General features: G+C 34.8%; 2 protein-coding genes across 2 annotated transcripts; both read right to left on the bottom strand.

Moving 5' to 3' along the window:
* Positions 1 to 1,198: 1,198 nt before the first annotated feature.
* Positions 1,199 to 2,753, bottom strand: LOC110866834 (zinc finger MYM-type protein 1-like). Its single transcript, XM_022115984.2, has 2 exons — positions 2,491 to 2,753; positions 1,199 to 2,402 (listed from the first exon to the last, which is right to left on the bottom strand). Exons 1-2 carry the CDS (start codon positions 2,751 to 2,753, stop codon positions 1,199 to 1,201), a joined length of 1,467 nt encoding a protein of 488 aa, XP_021971676.2.
* Positions 2,754 to 12,263: 9,510 nt separating this feature from the next.
* LOC110868386 (60S ribosomal protein L12) lies at positions 12,264 to 12,969 on the bottom strand. Its single transcript, XM_022117537.2, has one exon. It carries the CDS (start codon positions 12,917 to 12,919, stop codon positions 12,419 to 12,421), a length of 501 nt encoding a protein of 166 aa, XP_021973229.1. The 5' UTR covers positions 12,920 to 12,969; the 3' UTR covers positions 12,264 to 12,418.
* Between the last annotated feature and the right edge of the window lie 5,264 nt (positions 12,970 to 18,233).

Raw genomic sequence — 18,233 nt, forward strand, 5'->3', positions numbered from 1 at the left:
AGGTGATTCAGTTTAAGATGTTATCAAGCATGATGAGACACTTAGGATGCATGGGACTTAACTTCAATAAATAAAACTTTACTTTATGTTATGTTATGAGACAACTTGTTTTCTTGTATTTGAATAATTAAATTGATATGATTAAAAATATCACTTTTAAATAGTGTAATGAGTTATGAACAATCACATATCATACCCCAACATATTCCGCCATTGATTGGGGTGTGACAGTTGTGAGTTCCAAGGACTCAGGGCTTCCGACGAGTAGCGACTAATACTGTTGACGGGGATGACGATGATATCGATGATGATTCCAGTGTGTGGTGTATGACTTTTAAATTAATGTACATTTTTAAATTAATAATAACAAGGGGTAAAATAAGAGGTTTCAAATTAAGGATTTGCGGCAAAATGGTATTTTCAGTTAACTTAGCTAACAGAGCTGGGTTTAGGGACGCAAATCATAACGCTATTTATAAGTGAGGAACTCAATCATCCAAAACCTCACTATGGGGACTCAAGTTAACTCCGTCCGAAAACCCTAAGGACGCAAATTGCATTTTACTCTTAAGCTTAAGATATTTTATTTATTTATTTATTATTATTATTATTATTTGCTTATTTTATTTTGCCTCTATGTATTTTTTTTAATTTAAAAAAAGTTGATTAGAAAACACAGTAATAATAGAACATAAGATTTTATAAACTTTCATCATTAATAAAATAGAACATAAGATTTTATAAACTTTCATTATTAAGAAATAATAACTATTTAATATATTCTTATACATTATTTCAGTAATATCTAATCTCAAAATATCATTTTATAATTTTTAAATATTTATTACTAAATATTAATATTACTTTCATTATATATATTTGTATATCAAATCATATCTTTTATATCAAGTTATATTATTTAATCATTTACTCTCAGTGGCGGAGCTTAACCAAAAGTTTCGAGGGGGCGTAAAGTGATGAGATTCAAAAAAAATTTCCTATCGTTATGTTTCGGGTCGGGTCAGGTCAGCTATTCGATTCAAGTAGGGTCAAATAATAATAGTTCCAAATAAAACTAAAAAAAATCACTCATTCAAAGTACCCGTTCTTACACATAGAAAAACTAAATATTGTATAACAAACAAAAGACTTACATATATATATAAAGATATGAGATAAATGGAACCTGGACGAAGAATTACAACTCAGCCCGACGACCTTTAAGATTTTTGAATTCATCAATTATGTCTTCCGAATCGAACTTATTATCAATTTCTTTTTCTATGTAAATCACCAAGCTATTTGTGAGATATTCATCTGCCATTTTATTGCGAAGGCGATTCTTGAATATTTTCATTGCTGAAAATCCCCGCTCTGTTGTTGCAGTTGAAACTGGGAGTGTCAAGATTAGCCGAACCACTCTATCAACCAAAGCGTACTCCTCTCGTTTGTTAGTTTTCACAAGAGTTTTGCATAGATCAGAAAGAGTTGATACACTACTTAGCCTGATATTCTTTGACAATTCAACATTAAAAAGCTCTAACTGTCTTCGTAACCCAGTGATCTCTTGGTCAGTAAAATCTTCAGGATAAAACTTCTCAACTAGAAGACAAATCTGATCAACGTTAATCACTTTTGAAACTAGACTAGAACTAAGAGATAACAACTCAATCGTGAATCTACTATTTAACTCATGTATCTGTTTATCCAATGTGGATATAAACAGATCTACTCGGTAATAATGTTCAAATGTAAACTGAAGATCGTTTTTACGAGCCCGATACCGAGTAGATGTAAATGGAGCTTTCATATCCGGAACTTCTATTATATGTTTGTTACAAAACAAAGTAACTTCTTTAATTAAAGAATCCCATCCATCGTTTCTGTAATTATTTAGAGTAATCTTTGTTGCCGAAACTAATTCCATGGCATTCAGAATATCTTGGGATTTACTTTGTAATGCTTGAGAAAGTATTTCGGTTTTTCCCATTACTTTCTCTATCAAGTGAAGAATAAAGACAAACTCAAATGATTGCATGTTACGCCACGCTCCGTCAGCATCTCCACGTTGAGCAAAAGTAGTATGAGCTACGTCATCGATTATTCCTGCGAGAACAACACGAGTGGCATCAAACATCTTAATCAAACTACAAACCGAGTTATAGTGAGACCCCCAACGAGTATCACCCGCTCTTCTTAATGTCCCAAGTTGATTCTGGCCTTTCCCCGAATTGATTTCACCCAGTTCCAGTAACTTTTCAACCTCGCTTGCCTTTGCCTTTTGTAATTCATCATGCCGCTTACTAGAAGCACAAACCACATTAACTATGTCAACTAAATATGTAAAGAATTGGTGTACTGGAATAACTTCCCTTGAAGCACAAACCAAGGCAAGTTGTAACCTGTTAGCAAAAAAGCAAAACCGTAATAAGCATAAAAGTATTTTAGTCAAACTGAATAATGAAAGAAAAAAATAACCAAGTAACTAACCTGTGAGCAAAGCAATGAACGTAATACGCATAAGGACATTCTTCAAGAACAAGTGCTTGTAATCCGTTCCATTTCCCTCTCATATTGCTAGCACCGTCATAACCTTGCCCACGAATTTTACTAACATCAAACTGATAATGCAAAAGTTGTTTCCACAAACTTGTTTTTAGGTTTGTTGATAAAGTATCCCTAACATGAACCAAATCCAAGAACCTTTCTTGTATCATCCCTTCTTCATCAACAAATCTCACAACTCTGGCCATTTGCTCTTTCTTTGACTCATCTCGTGACTCATCAACCACGACACAAAAGGCCGAATCCCCCACTTCACTACGAATATGCTTTCGAATTTTATTTGCAATAATACTAAGAATTTCTTTTTAATATCTCCAGAAGTATACTTTGCATTATAAGGAGCATTCTCTAGTATAACCTTTGAAACTTCATCATTATAAGAAGCAAGAAGTGTTCCTTCGCCCCTGTTTACTCTACTCGTAACCTCTCTTTTTCTGAATCAGTAAATAATAATGGAATATATTATATGGTTTATTAGTTCTCTATTTAAATAACTTATTATTTATTCACAAATGTAACTAGTGTGATTCCTTCCGCGCTACGCGGCGGAAATTCGGTTGGTATCGGTTTAGTTCGTTACAGTACTGACACTCAATATAGGAACCAAAAAAAGTTAAGTCATCTTTTACATTAATAGAAAACCCTTAAAATGAACACCGGTTCCTGCTTCGATATTAGCGATACAGATACTGATGTTCGGTAAGAATCAGTTAAGTTCGTTACAGCACCGACGCTTATAACCTACGACACCAAAAAGAACTCTATATTGAATGCAAATCTGCGTATTCAATCGAAATACACATATGCATATTCAGTTTCTTTTAGCTTTAAAAAGTTACTAAACGCAAGCTATTACAAAAAAAAAAATCAAATTCAATAATAAATCAAATAAACACAAATACCTAAAAATTACTACTTAGTGTTCATCATACTTCTAAACTAACATATAAAGTTATAATTATTATTAATTAATTAATTACCTAAGTAATGAGTGTATATAATCTTTTGATGGTTAGTTAAAATTGAAAACCGTAATCATATTTTGTATCAATAATATCAGTAGTATTACCTAATTAATTACTAATCACATTATGTATTAATATTTTTTTTGAAATGTCAACTTTCTTATGTTATGCCACCACACTCTCTAAATTGGAGAGCCTTGTTGTCTCATGCTAGCGAGACTATGTTGATTTTTTAAAATTTTTTGATTTTTTAATTTTTTTCTAGATTTCTTAGATTTTTTTAGTTTTTTTTTGGATTTTTTAGAATATTTTTTATTTTTTAGATTTTTTTTCGAATTTTTGGATTTTTTTAGATTTTTTTTATTTCTTAGAATATTTTGGTTTTTTAGATTTTTTATTATTTTTTATGATTTTTTTTATTTTTTAGAATTTTTTTTATTTTTTATTTTTTTAAACGAAAAACGACGGGAGAGTACTATGGCGACGATTGGTGAAGTCGCAGTTGTGAATATATATTTACGAGTAGTAAATAGTTTAGTGATTTTGTCTCATACCCATCCCGGCCTACTCTTTTTTTTATTCACCACTTCATAACTCATCCTAACCTAGTGACTAATTTTGTTTGGCCTATCTTAACCTATCTTAAAATTAAAAATACCTATATCAACCCAAAATGGAATGGATGAGCTTGTTTTGCCAGGTCTAGTTCTCTTTCAATAAACTGACAATATCACTATATCATAGTATCTATATTCATTTTTATGGTTTTCGATATCATTTTTTTTCATTTTGTCAACTCTGTCTGCGACGATAAATGAATATCGGTACAACTACCATGACTCTCAACCGATTGATATTGTTTGAAAAACATCGGTGCTGGTACCAGTGTTCGTTTTTATCATTTTTGATCGATATAAAACATATGTTAATTTCTATACCGAGTGCGTATATCGTACTGGTACTGTAATAAACTAAATCGATATCTATTTAATAAAAATCAATTAAGTAATAAAACAATCAAAATTATAAAATTTTTGATTTGCTTTTAATATGTATAATAATATTATAAATTTTTTTGATTACTCTTCATGCCGAGTTTCTTTTAATATGTATAACTAGTTGACTTCCCTCGCGCATTGCAGCGAGAAGTCGTTCGGTATTAGTTCGATTCAATAAGGTGTCGGTACCGTTATCGGCTCTTTGTATAGCGATCAAACGATAAACCTCTAAAAATAAAGTCATGATAAGCCCGAAAGGATATTGACATATATTTATTTATTGATAATTAAAACATGAATATTGATAAAGATTTCAAAAGTACAAATATCGGGTACTGATGTTCGGTTGAAATCGACGTGGTATCCATGTTTTCCGAACAGGGTTTTGTTTGTCACCGACACTCACTATAGCTTATGATATAAAAAAGTATTCTATACCGCTACTAAAGTTGTTCGAATAGTATTGGTTCAGTTTGTCACAGTAAAGAACAAAAAAATCAGTTATAATCGACTCGATATAGCAATGAAAGAAACAACGAATATATGGTAGAATACAACTCCGTCTTCGACTAAACTTATACCGGTATGAATAGTAGCAACTGGTAATGTTGTAATTCGGTGGGAATTGAATCGGTTCATCACGAAACTGATAGAAATATCCAGAAAAATATAAAAAGGAATGCCAGTACCTATATTGTTAGGATGACATCGTTCAATTCATAACGATAAGAAAAAAACTCAATTATATATATAACTTATTTATAAATTAAACAAAAAATATATTTTCAAGAATCACTCAATTAAAACTTAAAATAAAAAATAAAAGATAAGACATCATTACTTGTTATTCATAGCTATTTCATTTAATATTATTTAATGATTAATTTATGGTTGGCACTATTCATAAAGAGTTCCAATTCATATGTATAATTTTTTGACAAATCAAGACAACTCAAGCCAACTCATAAAAGCAATTTCCCAAATTTAATAATTTTCAATATTAATATACAAAGCGATGTTTTTCCAAACGTGATAATACTAAACAGCATTCGATTATTATTGTATAAACTATTCAGACATTTTGCATAAGAAAGAGAATATTATTAATCATTCAGGATTTGTGTTCACGGAAATTGACTTTACAGAATTAATTTTAATAAAAAACGATAAAGTGAATACTATTATAAAAAGATTTGATGACACGGTAATTCATCAATTGTAAAAAGGTAGACGATAAAATTGAATGTAAAATTTTTTATTGTAGGATTTACTTAGAATAAGAATTAAAAAATAATTTCATATAAAAGAAAAGGTAATGCTTCAAAAGCTTATATTAGAAAACTCTAGAAAATGTGTTACATAACAAGAGTAATATTCTTTATATAAAATTATTTCAAAGCTTCAATTAGATGAACGAAGCCTTTAACTTTAAAATGCATCCATAAGAGTATTTGTAATAGTTTGTTTTAGGACCATTTTTAAAGAGAGGTGATGGTAAAGGGCATGATGATATGGAGGAGAGAGAACAAAATGTATATGAGAGAAGGCAAAATGGGTGTTCAAGTGTAACATGGCTTAAAAACGGGTGTTGAATGGCCGAACAAGGTGTTGGCCATATGTACCCACGTGTTCAATAACCCCTACGAACAATAAGTGCTAAATGGTCAAACAAGGTGCTAGCCATTTGATACCCACAAATGTCGCTATTGTTGATTGGATTCATCCTTGGATGTTTTTGTTGGATTTATCCTTACATTAGTATGTGATGATGATAAGGATGGCTAAGATAGAAGCATTGAAAGCTTATAGCTTATATTTCAAAAAAAAAAAAATCAAAAAGTTTAAAATAAATATTATGTTGTATATAAATATAAAAAAAGACCTACTTATACTTAAATAGGTGTCCACAAAACTAGCTATATTTAAAAACTAACATATAGATTAAAGCAATTACATATGGTATATTGATTATTATACTTAAAAAGTTAAATCGCCTTACAACTTACATGAGATGTTATAATATAAAATAGTTATTGGAATATAAATTTAATTGGTAGTTTCAAAGAAAAAAGTAGTTATTAGCATAAAATACAATTTCTATTTCTCTAAATAATCGATGTTGATTGCTATTTGTGGAGCCACCTAAAACTTTGGATGTTTGCAAATGGATAAAACCGCCCACTTCCTCTCCACCACCACTTGTACATTCATTTCACTAAAAAAAATAAACATGTGCCAAAAAGGGAAAAACAGTTATTTATTATCAATATGATACATTTTATTATTATTATTATAATATAATTATATTATAATACAGTTTGATAATACAAATGTATTTACAATTATTGACAGGAGAAAAACCAAAATAAAATGAAATCACAATAAACATCAGGATTGACTATAGTGAATCAATCGCTGTGAATCTACATAAACATATATAGCGGCATATGATTTATGTTTCACGTTGGTTCTTCAAAACCTTCACCTCTTTCTTCCCTAATAGTTGCCAACCTAGGTGGAGAAGACGGTTTCATTGGAGGGACGACGAGCAACGGTGCAGCCTCTGTAAAAGACGACTTCACCCGCACTGCCCTCATATCATTCAACGTCATCAGATCGATTGGCATTGTACAATCTCTTTCTGTTGAAAAGAGAAAAAAGTTTAAACCTCACTTTTGACGTTAAAAAGAAATTATCGATAACAGGTTTGAAAAATAACGAACAAAGGGATTGAGCATTTATACAAAATGATTTTGATTATCAACCATGGCTTTATGAACGATCTTGAGAAAAACAAGGTGTTGAATGTGGTATTCGATTTTTCCTATGAATGGTTCTTGATTTTAAACTTTACGTCATCATGTGGCTTAATGGACGATCCAATCAAAGCCACATGTCAATTAAAAGTGTGGTTATAAAATAATTGCCATATTGAATGTTTAAACTTTGACTGCCTCAACAAATACTGCTCATAGAATATGAGGTGGTCTTTTATTTCTATACGTGAATTTTTTAACAAATAAATTGGAGGAAATTCATTAATATATGACGATGAGGCCCACTTATCGTTCTGGGGTCTTGTTTTGGGCTCCAGTTCTGTTTGGGCCCAACTGCAGGCCCAATATCGGTTTCTCTCTTAAAGGAAGCCTATATGATATCGCGGGAAAAAGAGAGATGTGATATCTCTAGGATATCATTAATTGTCCGAAAGGAAAGAAAGGGGCATCGTCGGAAACACTACTTCAGTTGCAGCTGGCTCCATTAATGAGCCAAGGATCCGGCCGTTGGGGCTCAGACACGTGTCTGAGTTCCCCAATGCTTCCAGAACGCCGTTAGATGAACCCGGCGAAACCCTTCAAGGAGATAAGCAAACTCCTTTATATAAGGAAGGTGAAGATAATGTTTGAGGTATGCATTTAACACTTCCTCTCATTATATACACACACAACATTTACTCCCAACATTCCTTCGGATCGCATTTAAGGCACAGTGCCTAGAGTTTACACCATTGAGGATATTTCGGCGATCACACACTCGTCGGAATAAGCTCCTCACTCCGCAGCAAGGTTACTTATTCTCACGTCGGAGCTTGGTCATGGATTCCCCCTCCGGGGTCCTCCGTGGCGAGTCTAACGGTGTTCTTTTTTGTAGGAAGACGACGTCGATCCTTTGCAACGTTGACGAGCTTCGTTGACTCTCCACCGGGATTCAGGGACTCGACAATATATATATTCCTAGTTCATAGATGAAGTATTGGGGCTTATATAAAGTTTGAGTTTGTATTGAAGCATCAAGTGTTTTCATCATTTGCTCTTGTTGTGTCATAAATTCTTCTAATTGTGCAACTGATCGGTTCTATAATGCTCGACCCCTTAAGTTCAACAAAACTAACAATGTCAAGAGTTTGAATATTACCGATATGGCACTAGAGATTAAATCAAGTATTTGGACGTGTGGTATCTAGTTATGTAGTCCAAAGCGCATAGGCATGCGGTTGTTTTTGTCATGATAGGGAACCCTAACATTCATTGATGTTACTCGACGATTATTCGTGAGGGTGTAAAATGAGCCAAGCTCGAGCTAATCTAAGTTTGACTCGTTTAACTTACAAAAGCTTGAGTTCAAGCTCTGTGAGTGGCTCTAGATCGATTCATTTATTTATGAGTAAATTACAAGTTTTGTCCTTTATGTTTGTCCCAAATTTCAGGCGCTGTCCATTACCTTTAAAATAGATGACTTTTGTCCTTGATGTTTGAAAATGTTGCACGTTATTTCCTTTATGGCAAACTCAGTTATAATTTTCATTTAAATTATGTCATGTGCACTGCACATGAGGGTAGAACGGTCATTTCACCTCCCACTTGTCTTTCCCCCTCTTTAATACCCTGATAACATCACTGGGGTTCACCTTTGCAAATTAGGGCTCACAAGTCAACTGCAAATTAGAGAAATGATGACCCTGAATCAAGAAATCAACACTTACACTGTTACAAGTGTGCTTTCGGCTTGTGCTGGCCCATTGTTGTGTAAAGAAGCCTTTCAAATTCATTGTTGGGTTTATAAAACTGGGTTGTATTCAGATCCAACGGTCAAGAATTCGTTGATAAACTTGTACTCGAAGTTTGGAGCAATAAAATTAGGAGATGGTAATTGGGTGGTCGAAGGTGAAGGTCAGGTGGTCTCCAATGGGGTAATCGGAGGTGTCGGCGGTGGTTAGGTGATAAATGGGTGTGCGGTGGTGAGTGACGGAAACTAATGAAATTGATGTGATGGTGATCGGCCGGAGGTTTGACAACGGAGAGGTGGTCGCCGGCGGTTATGGTGGTCGGCAGTGATGGTCTTGTTCGCCAGCTCAGATAAAAGAACCCAGCTCAGATATCAGGTCAGAAATTGCGGATAAACTATATTTTTTGGTTAAAGATCTGTGTTATGTGTTGAAATCTTGATTAGGGTTTTGTGGTGGGGCCAATGGGGTTGGGAAAGGCGGTGGTGCAGATGGGCTTGGTGATGGAGGTGGTGAAGGCGACAGGGTGAGGTGGTGGAAGGGGATGGCGGCGGTGGTGGTAGGGAGTGGTGACAGTACTGTGGAGGTGGAGGTGATTGTTGTTTTTAGTGAGATAGGATAGAAAGAGACAAAGATATGTGTCTGAATGGTGTGATGATGGTGGGGTATTTATTTCAAGTTAATTACACAAATTTCTCTAAAAACGAAATTACAAAAATGCCTCACGTGTCTTGCACATGATCAGATTTAACAAAAAAAAAATTAACTTGGTTAGGGCTAAAGGACATAACATGTAACATTTTCAAACATTAAGAACAAAAGTCATCAATTTTAAAGGTAAAGGACAACGCCTGAAATTTGGGACAAACATAAAGAACAAAACTTGTAATTTACTCTTTATTTATTTCCTAAATGATATCTATACACTAATATATATTGCTAAATAATATCTATACGCTAATATATATTTCTTAGTTATTTTTATGATCAATTTATATATAATGATAACTTTCATGTAAATTTATATTTGATATATTAAATAAAAAAACTATATAACAAATACGACTCGTTTGGGCTCTAGAGTCTACTTGAGTTTAAGTGAAGACCAGGCTCACACTTGTTTGTTAAGAAAGCTTGACTTTGGTTCGATTCAAGCTTTTAGCACGCCAATATTTACTAGCATTTGAGAAACATTCCGGCAAGTTTACCCCTACTTGTGGATGGGGTTGTGCAAGTAATTTTGTTTTAAATAAAAAAAATGCTTTAAAAAATAGAAAAGTCCCAGTATCTTCAATTTTTTTACGATATTCGTGTATAAGTTTTTAGAAATATATATAGGGGAAGGTTTATTGGGGAACACAAAAAATAGGAAACTGGGGAACACTCTTAAAAATTCAACATGTTAAAAATCAATTTTTAAAAAAAAAAAATCGGCGTTTTTCCTTATAAATACACGTAGAAGCATTTTTAATAAAAAAATCAAAAACTAAAATATAAAAAAAAATGTTTCAAAACAGTTTAAAAAAGGCTAAAATATTTTCTTTAACAAAAATGGTTTTTATTGGAATAGTTTCTACCCATTTTATAAGGAAAAACGCTGAATTTTATTTAAAAAAAACTAGATTTTTAACATGTTAAGTTAATTTTTAAACTAGTTTTTGATTTTTTTTATTAAAAATGCTTCTACATATATTTATAAGGCAAAGCGTTAAAAAAATTAAAAAATTGATTTTAACATGTTAAGTTGAATTTTTAAGAGTGTTTTCCACTTTTTTTGTGTTCCCAATGAAACTCACACAATATAATATAATATATATACATAGAGAGAGAGAGAGAGAGCGGTTAACATACATTATGAGTAATCGTACTTAATGTACGGGACAATCCTGACCGTCAGATCAGAGGATTAAAAGCGTGATTAATTGGATGCGTGATTATTTAATACATGCGTGATTATTTCAGTGGCTTATATCCATGGGTGATAATCTGGTCCATGCGTGATAATCTGATCCATGCGTGGTAAATCTGATCCATGCGTGATAATCACAAAAATCTGACGGTCAGGATAGTCGCGTACGTGAAGTATGATTAGGGCTTTTGTACATTATACTTTCTATATATATATATATATATATATATATATATATATATATATATATATATATATATATATATATGTGTGTACACTAAAAAACAATAATATCTATTATTTTTCTAGCTACATTGGAAAAATATAATAATTTTCTTTTATAATATTTGTACAAGAGTGTTAAATTATTAAGTTTTGATGCATGTACCATATAATTGTTTTATTTTTTTATCATTATGGCTTGCTTGTCTTGGGCATGCACTTTTTTCGCCTTGAGTCTAGGCGACCGTTGACCCTTTGCGCCTTGAGTCTTTGACTATTTAGATAACTAGGGTTCGAGTGTTCCGGAGTTCATTCGGCTTTGGGGTATCACTAGAAGTGGACCTAGGGTCTTTGCACAACAAGGATGGGTGTTTCATATCATTGAAAATAATGATGGCTATATAGAATCTTGGTTTCAAAAAGCGCATCTTAGGTGTGCCTAGGCATGAGTCACACTGAAACGCCTTAAGTAAGTTGAGGCGCACTCTGTACATAAAAGCGCAACTGAGACACGCTCTTTGGTGAAAAAACCACTCCGAGGCGCACGCCACATGTATATGCTACATTTTTGTGCAGCAGATTGTTGTACATCATATATGTATTTCAATATTTGTATGTATTTTCAATATTAAAACCCATAAGACTTATTCGTGTTTAAAAATTTTGTAAATAACCCTAGAAACCAATAGAATATATATAAAAATTATAAAATTGCCTTGCACCACTCATACGAAAATACTGCTGCTTTTGCGCTTTCAGCCTCGGTTTTTATACCTCGTCACTTTTGTGCGCTTGGCGCCTTTTAAAACCATGTATAGAATTTAGTAAGATTAAAGGTGGCTGACAAAATAGACAAAACCGTCGGTAGGCGACGACCAGACCACAATAAGAGCCCGACCCGGCCAAAACTGCCTAGAACCACCCGAGTGAGTACATATAGCTCAGCCATTGGGTAGGTTTTAAAGAAAACCTATCTACTTTTATAACTCAAACATGAAGGGGCAAAACCCTAACCTACCAATGTTCTTGATCTTAACAAATCCTATAGAATCTTAACAACAGTTGTAAAGAGGTAAAGCAATGAAGAATCAATCACAAACTATTAAAGTTCAAAACTACTAGAACACCAAACATATAAAATCCTGTTGATGATATAACAAAACCAGATAACCAAAGCAAGAGTCACAAAACAAAACAAATAACAAACAACTGAAACCATAACCCTCCTACCAAAACACCTTGATCATTTCTCAATCTAATCTTGAGGAATCTCAACATCACCATCCGCAATCTCCTGCTGCAAATCCTTGGGGTCTTTCCCATCAACCGTACACCCAACGGAAACACAAGTACCCAAAATCTCCTTCACAGTCCCCTGCAACTCCTTAGCCATAGACCTCGCACGCATAATCTTCGCTATCTCAATAACATCATCAAGCGATATGTTCCCACTATGCTTAATGTTCTTCACCTTCTTCCGGTCCCGTTCCGGCTCCTTCAACGCCTTGATCACCAACGCAGCGGCTGACGGCACCACCGAGACCTTCGCCTGACGGTTCTGGACGGTGAGTTTGACGGTGACACGTAGGCCTTTCCAGTCTTTTGCTGTTTCTTTTGCTATGTCTTCTCCGATTTTCTTTGGGGAGAGACCGAGTGGGCCGATTTTTGGGGCGAGTGAACTCGCGGCGCCGACCTCGCCGCCGGTGACGCGGACGTAGACGTCGACGACTTGGGATGGGTCGAACTTTGGCGGCATTGTTGTTGGTGAGGAGAGATGTTAGGGTTTGCAGGTGGAAGTGAGTGGATTGTTAGGGTTTTGATGAGGTGGGTTTGGGGTTAATGGGCCTCTATGGGCTTTGGGAAATGTATGGCTTGATGATATGTAAGAGTGTATAAGTCGTCAAAATGGCCCAAATAGAGACTAGTATTTTTCTCATTTTTAAATATATTGTGTCATTATTGAAAAATATTTAAGTCAATGAGAAAATATTATTTTAAAGATATATAAGTTAATTAGAAAATATTGGCATTTATGGTCATGTGTCTAGTTACACTGTTTTACAGTTGTGTATCTAGTTTAAATCTTATTATGTGCTTATTTGATCTATGTGGAGTAGAATATGTGAAATAATAATCGTGTGTTACTCTTTATTGACGTGCTATAATTAGTTGGTTATGAAAATAAGATAATTTGTAATAAATGAATCTAAACGGTTTTATTTTATATAGGGTTACAACAAGTGAAATATAATAAAGATGATTTCTCCCAAATATTAGTTTAGTTGATTCTATGCATTATTATGTGATATTGGATGTATGAAACATATGTGTCCATCATAAGCCAACTTTACTATGTAGGAGGCGGGACAGGAAAGAAGGACAATGGTGTCACATGCTTGTGCAAACCCTGGTAGGGAGGGCTACATTTGTTATGGTATGAAAGTACCATTGGAAGAGATTGATAGTTTCGAAAAGTTAGTGAAAAAGTTCATGAAACAATTTAGTCAGCAACGTCGACATGTGAAGGACAAATCCATACGTCACATTCTTGGCGAGATAACAACATAAGTGAAGGCTATCACCCAGTAAAACAGAGAGATAATAGATCCATGGAGCAGGAAAAGACCTCAAGATAACCAGGTTCATTCAAGTAGCACGAGAGAGAGAGAGGGGTAGGAGTTGGCTACAAAGTCTACTTTTCCTACAAAGTGTAGGAAGCAATCTCCTTATAATATGTGGCATTTAGTTATTTTATACAAAAGGGTATAATGGTATTTGAATAATTATTTTAGTTATGAAAGATCCTAAATAAATTAACTAACTTTTTAAGGAAAATGCATATACTCTTTGGTGCTGTTTGTTTTTGAAGAGGTAAAATGTCTGCAGTCTGCGGACCACATCTGCAGGCATCTGCAGGAGAAGAGGTGGAACAAAGGTCTGCAGTCTGCAAGGAGAAGAGTGTTTGTTTTTTTATTTATACAAAAACCTCTTTTCATAACACACACAACACTCCCCCCTCTCTCTCTCTCTTCATCTACCACTTCCACCTTTTCCCCCAAATTCTCACCACACAAAATCACTACAATCTGCCCACGGAGAAAGGTTTTTGTTTGAGGTTTACAACTATGGAAGATTATTATATGGAATCTAATTTATGTTCTGGAACCGATGTGAAAGTTGATACTGGTTTGCCTGTTCTAGAACCTTCTAGTGATAATATGAATATTGGAGATAATCGTGATGAAGTTGATGCTACTTTAGCCTTAAATGGGCCTATCAGTTTGCCGACGGAAATGGAATTTCGAAATCTTTTGCTGACGGGTTTATGGCTTCTTCAGATTCTGTTACAGTTTCGAAAGCTACCGACGATGACGGTCCAGATATCTCAATGCAACTTGATGAAAAAATGATTTATTCAAGTGACAATTTATTGGATAATGATTTATTCAGGTGGCGGTGGTGGTTCTATTTTCTGGGTTGTGTTCTATTGACGGTGACGGTGGTGGTGAGGATTGACGGTGACGGTGGTGGTGAGGATTGACGGTGACCGTGATGTGGTGGATCTGGGTGGTGGAGGTTGAAGAGGAGAGGAGAGAAGAGATTTGAAGACATGGGTATAAGTCTGCTTGGGGAAGAGGTGAGGCAGAGGTATCTTCAAGAAAACAAACAAGCTGCAGGACCCTTATGTCTGCGCGCGTCTGCGCGACGCAGACATAAGTGCTCAGAAGAGCTTTTACCCAAAAAACAAACACCACCTTTGATTTCAAAATCGACAGTTATCTTTTGTATCACCATGATTGCTAATTCATATTTACATTCCATTATTTCTGGACAGTGTGTTTTATCCGTTTCTTTTTGGGTTCTTCAAATTATGTTATATCAATTTTCACAATTAACACACTCCTCACACATTTCGAACATAAAACACATTTATTATTTTCTTGACATTGTGTTTTATCAGTTTTTGAGTTCTTCACATTATGTTATATTCCTTTTCACAATTAAACACATCACTTGCACATAACACACACTAATGTCTGAAATATTGAATATAAAAGAACACTAGTGTTAAAAATACACAATATAAAACACACTAGTGTCTATTCGATGTAGACACACTATAAAAGAGGTGTGGAGGTTTTATGGAATTTTTACCGAATTATATTTAGTAAAAAATTGGTACTGGGATTTTTTAGGTTTTGGTATTATGCTTTATTGATTACAAACGAATTTGATATTATGTTTTATTTTCGTATTATGGTATTCATGTCGATTGTACATATTTGGTACCCGTATTGTATCACTATGCGTATTGTGGGGCCCAGTGGCAAAGTATTGTGGGTGCCAGGGGGTGCACCCGCCCACCCCAATGTTTCGGTTAAAAGTGTATAATTTCCGATTTTTCGTCGAAAATTTTCAAATTATATAGGATCCCCCCCCCCCCCCCCCGATGATTTTTCCTAAATTGTATATCCTAAATATTTATAAACTTTGTATATAAATGATGGGTAGTTTGGTAAATATGCACTTTATTTTATTTAGAACTATTATTATTTGACCCGACTTGAATCGAATAGCCAAGCCTACCCGACCCGACCCAAAACATAATGATAGGAAAAAAAATTTAGGTCCCATCATTTTACGTCCCCTCGAAACTTTTGGTCAAGCTCCCGCCACTGGTGAGGCCTAGAATATTAAACCGCATAGATACCTTATACCCCACTGTATCTATACGGGTTAGTATTCTAGGTATCATAATGTGGGGCTTAGAATACTAACCCTTGCAACCTATGTTCTAGACAAAAAAAATGAACCAATGTGCGTCTTTTGTGTGCTTTTCGTGACATGCAGATCCACGTTTTCATCTCCTGTCCTCGCGGATTTGGAAGCTCCTTCAATTTCCTAAAGACATGTTTGGTGGTGAACAAAAACCCCACTAATCATAGTTTTAATGGATTTGTCTTGCAAAGGATGAAACCATATCGTTTTATAAAGGAGTCTTTTATGACAGAATGTGAGTAGGATTTTACAGAGATGATCACTAAAGGGGTTTCTAAGGTACATATATTACTGTAGCTAATTTAGTTAATATTATGTTTTGAGTTTTTTTGTAAAAAATGTTTGACAAATTCAAAGATCAACCACAAATGCTTGGCAAAGTTGGGTTGAAATACGTCAAGATAACATGTGGGGAATAATACAAAAATCTATGCAGAAGATAACGGGAGAGGCACTTTATAGGATTAGGTTTAAAAGTGAACACTATTGTATTTGCGAATATAAACTAGCGATACAATGTGTTATGGTGACTCGCTGTAAGCATTTGTTTTCTGCTAAATGGATCATCATGCAGTTTGCTCGTACAAAGTGAGTAACTCAACAAGTTGGATGCATATATCTTACAAAGAGAAAGAGGGTTCGAGACGACATGAATGCGGATGACGAGGAGCCCATACAGAGGATTCGAGACGACGTGAATGATGCAGATGATGATGTGGAATTAAACAATGATGAAGATGTGGATGGGGATGATGTATATATTGAGGTACCCGATATGGATGATGAAATCGAGTAGCAATGGTGGGACTTCAATGACGATGGCCATACTAATTTTGGATTGTATACAGTGTACACCACCATCATTTGAGGACAAGGATAGGGATGATGGGGCAGGTGACAAGTGAAAGTTATAATCCCTATACATCCTTAAGTTTAAGGGTTAATTTTATGGTAATTAAAGAAAAGAGTGGCGGTTACAAAGTTGAGGGACTATTTGTGACAAATCAGAACTTGGTAACCACCACCCCAAGGGTGGTGAAATCCCTTGGGAGGCACCCCTTGGTCGATTGGCAGCCACAAGAAGGAAGTGACATGACTTTTCAATCAAAGTACACATCCCTTCATGTTTAATTACATGCACATATTCAAGAGACGAACCCGTTCGTGAAGAGACGCGTCTATTGGATCGCACCCTTTAGAAACTATAAATAGGGATAGATTTCTCATTTGTAAATCACTCGTCAATTGTATTCTATTATATTCATACTCTCGTTTTATATATTTCAAGATATTCGATTGTCTAGAGATCAAAGATCCATTTTGGGCCAACAATTGGTATCAGAGCATCAGGCTCTAGGCATCGCAGGGAATTCGCGATCAGGTTTTATTATTCTCTCTCAGTTCGCAAGTTAGTTTTATTTTCGGTTCAGGGTCGAACCAGGGGTTAGTTACCCAGGGTTTTGATTCCGGGGTTTAGTGCGAATTAGATTGATTGGTTATTACGCGTTGGGGTTATACGCGGGTTAAGAATTGAAGATTCTAGAAAGTCAAAGTTTATCAATACAGTGGTTCGTATTGGTGGTAAAGAAATTATAAGAAACAAGATAGGTTGTTTTCTTGCAAATTTTGTGAAAGTCAAAATTGTTTGGAAACATGTCTGATACACGAGCGGTTCGGGCCAAATTGTAATTCACAGGGATGTGGGATCTCTGACTCACTACCAATGTCCAATCTTAAAACCTACAAATTATACCATATGGGCAATACGCATCAAAACCAAACTAGAAGCAAATGGACCTTTGGGAGATGATAGAACCCACAAACGCTACGCAACAAGATGTGGAAAAAAGACAAAGCAGCGATTGCATATTTGTTCCAGGCAATACCAGAAGATATGGTTTTGCAAGTGGCAAATTGTAAAACAGCAAAAGAGATATGGAACACATTGAAGACGAGACATGTTGGTGTAGACCGTGTGCAAAAGGCGCGTTTACATATACTCATGTTAGAATTTGAGTTATTGCAAATGAAGGAAGATGACACCATAGACGAGTTCACTGCAAAGATTAATAGAATTGTTACACGGGCAAGCGAGTACGGAAGAACGTTGAATCAATCCACTCTGGTACGAAAACTTCTAAACGTCGTGCCAGATAGATTTACTCAAATAGTTGCATCGATCGAGCAATACTCCGATCTAGACACAATGACGTTAGACGAGGCTATTGGTAGATTAAAAACGTATGAAGAAAGGTTAAAGTTGAAGAAAAAGGTAAGCCCCGTGAACAATC

This window comes from Helianthus annuus, chromosome 7, assembly GCF_002127325.2.
Source record: "Helianthus annuus cultivar XRQ/B chromosome 7, HanXRQr2.0-SUNRISE, whole genome shotgun sequence".
NCBI classification, from domain to species: Eukaryota; Viridiplantae; Streptophyta; class Magnoliopsida; order Asterales; family Asteraceae; genus Helianthus; species Helianthus annuus.

What these genes read in the sequence shown, in the direction of transcription:
- LOC110866834 (XM_022115984.2), bottom strand. Translation starts at nt 2,753, where the DNA reads ATGGCCAGAGTTGTGAGATTTGTTGATGAAGAAGGGATGATACAAGAA. An exon ending in GTTCATTGCTTTGCTCACAG is followed by an intron (nt 2,403 to 2,490) that starts GTTAGTTACTTG and finishes TTTTGCTAACAG; the next exon opens with GTTACAACTTGCCTTGGTTT.
- LOC110868386 (XM_022117537.2), bottom strand. Translation starts at nt 12,919, where the DNA reads ATGCCGCCAAAGTTCGACCCATCCCAAGTCGTCGACGTCTACGTCCGC.